Below are 6,609 nucleotides of genomic sequence, written 5' to 3' on the forward strand. Positions count from 1 at the left end.
TTTTTTCCCTTTAATCATCTCTAATTTATAAACACAATGGCACACGTAAACATTTACCAAACCATTGGCTTCATCAATAATAGGCTCACCCTTTTCTTGCTCTCTTTTTTTTCTTAGAGACTTGGCGGACGTAGAAAGAACGTAAAGAAGGGATTCCAATTCACCTTGATGGTAGTTGGTATGTTGCCTTTTTGACTTCTGTGTGCTCGTGTTAATAATAAAAATAGGTGCCTCTGGTACTGGACGTACAACCTTTGTAAACACACTTTGTGATGCCCATGTTCTTTCAAAAAAAGAATCTGATAATCCTGAAGACGCACACAAAGAAGAGGGCATTAATATTAAGCCAGTCTCTGTTGGTAAATAACAAAGAAAAAAAAATAGATTTATATATTTAATTGAGATTTATTATCATATAGAATTGGATGAAGATGGTGTCAGGTATGATTAGTTGTCAAGGAGGCAGACCAGCCCAGATTTAGGGGAGGGGAGAGAGAGAGTACAAATAAAAGAAAGAGATAACAAAAGGGGTGCTCAAAAGGGGGTTTAAAAGAATTTGGAAAATAATAACTATGGTCATAGAATCTCTTTAACGATTGTTGATACACCTGGCTTTGGTGATAATATCGATAACGAAGCATGGTATGATACTGTTGACAACAATTTATATAATACTAACATATCTTGTTAGTTTCCATGAAATCGTTGCCTACTTGGAGAAACAATATGATGATATCCTTGCTGAAGAATCAAGAATCAAGCGTAATCCTAGATTCCGTGATAATCGTGTCCACGCTCTCTTATATTTCATTTCACCCACTGGCCATGCGTAAGTATATAAATATATATGACATATATCTGTTTTTTTTTAACAGGTTTATAGTTTACGTGAAATCGATATTGAATTGATGCGCCGTTTAAGTCCTCGTGTAAATGTGATTCCTGTCATTGGTCGTGCTGATTCATTGACTCCTCAAGAACTGAAAGACTTTAAGCGAAGAGTATGTCGTTGATGTTTATTATTATTTGTTTGTTGACATCTTCTTTTTAGATCATGGAAGATATTGAACATTACAATATCCCAATTTATAATTTCCCTTATGATGTTGAAGAAGATGATGAAGATACCATTGAAGAGAACAGTGAATTAAGAGTAAAGAAAATAACAATAATAATAACATATATATTAACATCCACATAGGCTCTTTTACCATTTTCTATCATTGGCAGCGAAGAAGAAATCGTTGTCAACGGACGTACTGTTCGTGGTCGTCAATACCCTTGGGGTGCTGTTGAAGTGGATAATCCTAAGCACTCTGATTTTGGTCGTTTGAGATCTGCTTTATTAAGCTCCCATTTGCAAGACCTTAAGGAAATCACTCATGATATCCTTTATGAAAATTACCGTACAGAAAAATTGTCTCGTACTGTTAATGGCGGTGACCAAGAGTAAGTTGATATTTATTCCACGACACATTCGCTTATACGTACCATAGGGATGCCTCCTTGAACGCTGAGGATATGGCTACTCAAAGTGTCAGATTGAAGGAAGAACAATTGAGAAAGGAAGAAGAAAAGGTAGGATGATATATTATTTATATCCATCAAACTAACATTTTCTTATAGCTCCGTGAAATTGAATTAAAGGTTCAACGTGAAATTCAAGAAAAGAGAGCTGAGCTTTTGAGTAAAGAAGAAGCTCTACGTAACTTAGAAGCTAGATTAGCACAGGCACAATTAGCTGACTAAAAAAAACACAAAGCAAAAAACAATACAACAATATTATTATTATTTTTTATATAATACATGGATCCTTTTTTTTAATAATCTAATTCTTCTTTTTTTAATTGATTGATTTACTTATGAGTGTGGATGATGCCAAGCAGCAGCCTTCACTTGATGACACTTTGAAGGAATCAGCATACTACATGGAGGATACAAGTGAATACAACAAGTCAAACAGAGATGCCTTTAAAAAATATTTAAGACTACATCAAGATGAACTGCGTAACAAACGTAGCTTTCGCAAAGGCAATTTTACTAGTCCAACTTTCAAACCGTCACCTGTATCAGGAAATTTCAAACATGTTGTCAAGCATGCCCATCCTAATTTGTATGCGTGTCAAATAATACAACAAAAAATAACGACTAATTTATGTTTAGAAACCACAATTATACCCCACTTGAGAAATGGCTAAAGGAACAAAAGAAAGAACAAACGTTGAAACCAGACGAGGGGCAACAAGCAGCACAACAAAGGAATGAAAAGACGGAGGATGAAGTGCTTATGGAGCAATTGAAAAAGGAGATATCCAAGTTGGATAGCGAGATATTTAGACTTGAACAGCAGTATGCTGCATCTAGGAAAAAGTGTGATTTTGTCAGTGTCAAGTTGCTATGCATGCGTATGACGTACGGCTCAGAATAGCAAATTATTTCCAATGCAGCATATGTGCTATATCTAACTCATTTTAAAGAAATAGTTCAATCGACTCGCAGATCCAGTGAATACCCTCTAGATCATTTCGAATGTCATTCCGCTTGTTTATAGTGTTTAATAAAACTATATATGGCTTCAAGATATATCTGTAATTTTAAATGCTTTTTTTCTGATGGTTCGAGAATCATCTCATAGTCACAACAATAAAAGTTAAATCATTAGTGTCATCTTTTCGTAATGAACCTTCACGAACATTCCTTACACTACGAGAGAAAAACGATTAGAGCTGAACTTTACAAACTAGAAAATTTCAACCTTCTGGATTTTTCTGCATGAATGAGTATAAAAAGTCAGCAAGTTGGAGAGACGATGAAATAGAGGAACAGATATTTTTTTTTTCTTGTTAAACAAACATCATCATGGCTCTCACTCAGCGCTTGTTTACTGATGCTTTCCGTGATATGGATCGTACCTTTGCACTGTTGGACGATCCTGATTTCCTAGACACGGCTCGACGTTCTTTGAGCTCCGCAAGTAACGCAGTTCAAATGCGCCATCCTCCTACAGATCTGATCGAGACAGAATCCGATTTTGAATTACATTGCGAGTTGCCTGGTTATGACAAGAAGGATATTCATATCGAAATGATGGATAATAACACCATTGCTATCAGTGGTGATGTTCAAAAAGAGAAACGGACATCTTTAGAAGATACAAAGAAGAAAAAGAAGAGTAACAAGAATGAACAAGAGACGACAAACAAGTCACCCAAGTGGTGGAAAAATGAACGAGTACACCGTAGCTTCCAAAGAACATTCTCGCTTCCTTCGCCTGTCAAGTCTGATGGTATCACTGCTACCTATGAAAATGGTGTATTAAAAGTGATTGTTCCAAAACAAGGAAGAGAAACTAAACGTATTCGAATTGATTAAGCTCTTTCTGTGTAAATATGTACTTGCTTTTTTTTTTGTAAAATAAAAAAGTTTCTATTGTTTTACTCCAAAGCATAAATGAATTTATATGCGCTACAGTTCATTACTCTCTCTCTTAAAAATAGAGCAGCCGAGAATATAAATAGGCGTCATGGGTATCCCGTATCACTAGATATAGAATCAATTGAACTAGCCAAGCCAATACTTCATAACAGAGCCGTCGACTGTTCACACAAACGATGTCTTCACTGTATCAGTTGAAACAAACACAAGGCAAGTCCAGCCACCTTTCAACCTATTCAAAATGCAGGGCATCATCATCTATTTGTTCTCATCAGCGTCTTCGGCCAGCAAGTATTTCGGCGCTAACGTGCTTGACAGGGACCACTATAAAAATACCATTACTGTATTGCCTCTTTTACGCGTCAATATACACTTGATAAAAGTGCTTGTACTGCACAATACATTTGATTTATCAAATTATTGTAAATAGAAGTTAACTATTCTACTAAAATATGGGGAGTTTCTATGGGTGTATTATTGCTGAGTGAGTGGGATAACATACTAGTGACCTGTTACAGTTCCTGGGCTTATCTTTGCAGGACTTGGTTTTTTATGCCGACTGTAATCAAGCCTGCGGCAGAGATATAGTGCTCAATACAGACGCTGTATTAGACCAGGCAACAATAGGACTGGAACCTTTTTTTGAATCAAGCTCTTGAACGATTCATATTTATATCACAAATTGGATCGTCAAGAAACACACAAAGACCATGAGCTCAAGTCCCCCCATTCTCATCAACAACGTTTTCCATGTCCATCTTCATACAAAAATGCTAATCAAGTGACGTCGTTTCTAAAAATACGACTTTGCCATTTCTAAAAATGCGAAATTGAGTTTAATTGGCTGCAAGCACTGTACGTTTTACTTTATTTTTTACTCTCTTTCTTTTTCTTTTTCTTTTTTCATTATTGTAATTAGAGGTAAGTTAACTAGTATAAATGATTACTTTTTTGACTAATCTAAAATATAGAAAACTCATTAAATTGTAAGTTTTGGGTTTAGTTTAAACCTTTTTTATCCTTTTTTTTAATTTATACAATTACTCTAACAACTTTCTTTACACACACACTTACACACACTTCTATATACTTTTTAATCTCAAACTTGTATATATTCTCTCTCTCTATCTCTTCATTTACTTTTTTATCAATCGTTCTGTGTGGATTTATATCTATTTTACTTTTATTCCCATGTAAATTGTTACTCCTTTTTGTTAAAAAAAGTTTTTTATTGTTTAAAACAATCTATCATGAATGAAAGTCAACTCACTTGCTTTTTTAATAGATGTAGTCAATACAACAAATGAAACGATCTCAAGATACTCAAGAAGCAAACGACACAAAGAAGCCTAGATTAAATCAAGCCAACTACAACAACAAGTAAACTAAAATAAGATATATCGAATTTGTATAATGATTCTTTATTCTTTCCATAGTGATCCATACGCACAGTATAGCTTATTATCACAATATGGTACAGCATTTGCGCAGAACGGAGTTACTGTAGGAGGTTATGGACAACCTGCTTCCATGTATGGACTTGGCTACGGTAATGCCAGCATGGTTGCGCCTTATGGATATCCGCCAGCATTTTTTAATCCAGCAGCAGCAGCAGCAGCCTACAGCGGAGTATTAGGGGAGGGCAATCGGACGATTTATTTAGGAGGTGTCCCACCCAATACGCCACCTGGCGACATTTTGAAGCAAATCAAGTCAGGAGCTATTGAACAATATAAGGCACTTCCTGAAAAAGCATGTGTATTTATCACCTTTGTCGATGCCTCTGCAGCCCACATGTTCTATCAAGAATTGATGCTCAAGAAGTTGGCAGTGAATGGACAAGAACTCAAATATGGATGGGGAAACTCAACTTCGATGTCCTTATCCCTCAAATTGCAGATTCAATCAGGAGCTACGCGATCTGTATATATAGGCAGATATGATGAGCAACAAGTGTCAAAGGAGCAATTAGCCTCTGAAGTCACCAAATTCGGACAGATTGAAGATATTAAGGTTGTACCCGACAAGCACTGCGTGTTCATCCACTTTTTGAGTATCAGTTCAGCCATTAAATGCGTCTCTGAATTACCTAATCAACCAAGCTTTCACAACAAACGCATCAATTACGCCAAAGACCACTGTGCGAGCAACTATCCAGCAGATGTACTAGCATCCAATCCAAGCCCAAGCTTTGGATTTGATGCGTACGGTAATCCAGTCATGAATTCAATCAATTTGAATACCGCACCTACTGCAAACAATATCCTTCGTACACTCTACATTGGCAATATACAATCCGAAGCCAAAGTAGAAGATATCTGCAACTCTATTCGAGGGGGTAATGTATTACAAGTCCGATACTTTCCCGAGAAGCATATCGCATTTGTCAGTTTTATGGATGCAGCCACGGCCATTGCTGTATTTAACTACGCCAATAGCCAAGGGATTGTCATTAAGGGTAGAAAAGTAAAAGTTGGATGGGGTAAGCCATCAGCTATTCCAACACAGCTGATGCATGCTATTCAACAAGGAGCTACACGCAATGTCTACATTGGAGGAATCGAAGACGTTTCAGAAGAGAAACTAAGGCAAGACTTTGAATCCTTTGGAGAGATTGAGTTAGTGAACATATTTAATGAAAAGAGATGCGCATTTGTCAACTTTACGAGCGTTCAGAGTGCGGTTATGGCAGTGACAACTGTGAAACAAAAAAATCCATTCTATCAGTCATTGAAGGTCAACTATGGCAAAGACAGATGTGCAAATCCACCTAAAATAAGGAGCAACAAGGGAGATGCTGAACCAAAACTAGGCATGGCTGCAGAGCCAGCCAAACAACCAGAACAGCAGCAAGTACAGTAGTAATGGGCAATGAATAAAATTAATCATTTTCACATGGTTCTTTTTTTCTTCTTTTTCCATTGCTTACGAGGCGATGACTCAACATAAAAGCACCGTGTTACACTGCAATTTCGCACACCTGAAAAAAAGGGGAGTAGCTTTAGTTTTATTCAAAGATAACAGAGCTATCTTTATGAGTTACATTTTATTAAGCCCATTTTGTATAGCAGCGATGGCTTGTAACTATTGTTTGCTAGATCCATACAATAACAATCAATTATATTCTTCTTTCAATAGATAATAATGCACGCCTCTCTCATAGTTTGAATTTTT

General features: G+C 36.4%; 4 protein-coding genes across 4 annotated transcripts; all 4 read left to right on the plus strand.

Moving 5' to 3' along the window:
- The first annotated feature begins 8 nt into the window (after positions 1-8).
- On the plus strand, positions 9-1,952 carry RHIMIDRAFT_41281 (Septin). Its single transcript, XM_023615219.1, has 11 exons — positions 9-45; positions 118-178; positions 228-359; positions 420-441; positions 583-642; positions 692-829; positions 884-1,001; positions 1,052-1,153; positions 1,202-1,449; positions 1,497-1,578; positions 1,627-1,952. Exons 1-11 carry the CDS (start codon positions 37-39, stop codon positions 1,747-1,749), a joined length of 1,095 nt encoding a protein of 364 aa, XP_023463677.1. The 5' UTR covers positions 9-36; the 3' UTR covers positions 1,750-1,952.
- On the plus strand, positions 1,863-2,428 carry RHIMIDRAFT_245666 (uncharacterized protein; the record flags this gene model as incomplete). Its single annotated transcript, XM_023610229.1, has 2 exons — positions 1,863-2,113; positions 2,164-2,428. The coding sequence occupies 2 exons, from the start codon at positions 1,863-1,865 to the stop codon at positions 2,426-2,428; spliced, it is 516 nt and encodes a 171-aa protein (XP_023463678.1).
- Positions 2,429-2,839: 411 nt separating this feature from the next.
- RHIMIDRAFT_293933 (HSP20-like chaperone) lies at positions 2,840-3,372 on the plus strand (the record flags this gene model as incomplete). Its single annotated transcript, XM_023614031.1, has 1 exon — positions 2,840-3,372. The coding sequence occupies exon 1, from the start codon at positions 2,860-2,862 to the stop codon at positions 3,370-3,372; it is 513 nt and encodes a 170-aa protein (XP_023463679.1). The 5' UTR covers positions 2,840-2,859.
- A 1,366-nt stretch (positions 3,373-4,738) lies between these two features.
- RHIMIDRAFT_240086 (uncharacterized protein) lies at positions 4,739-6,297 on the plus strand (the record flags this gene model as incomplete). Its single annotated transcript, XM_023609306.1, has 2 exons — positions 4,739-4,815; positions 4,872-6,297. The coding sequence occupies 2 exons, from the start codon at positions 4,739-4,741 to the stop codon at positions 6,295-6,297; spliced, it is 1,503 nt and encodes a 500-aa protein (XP_023463680.1).
- Positions 6,298-6,609: the final 312 nt, after the last annotated feature.

The sequence above is a fragment of the Rhizopus microsporus genome, assembly GCF_002708625.1.
Source record: "Rhizopus microsporus ATCC 52813 unplaced genomic scaffold scaffold_15, whole genome shotgun sequence".
NCBI classification, from domain to species: Eukaryota; Fungi; Mucoromycota; class Mucoromycetes; order Mucorales; family Rhizopodaceae; genus Rhizopus; species Rhizopus microsporus.

Bases quoted from the DNA above. Each gene is read 5' to 3' on its own strand.
- RHIMIDRAFT_41281 (XM_023615219.1), top strand. The intron at 442-582 runs GTATGATTAGTT...CTATGGTCATAG, and splicing joins TTGGATGAAGATGGTGTCAG to AATCTCTTTAACGATTGTTG. The intron at 1,579-1,626 runs GTAGGATGATAT...ATTTTCTTATAG, and splicing joins TGAGAAAGGAAGAAGAAAAG to CTCCGTGAAATTGAATTAAA.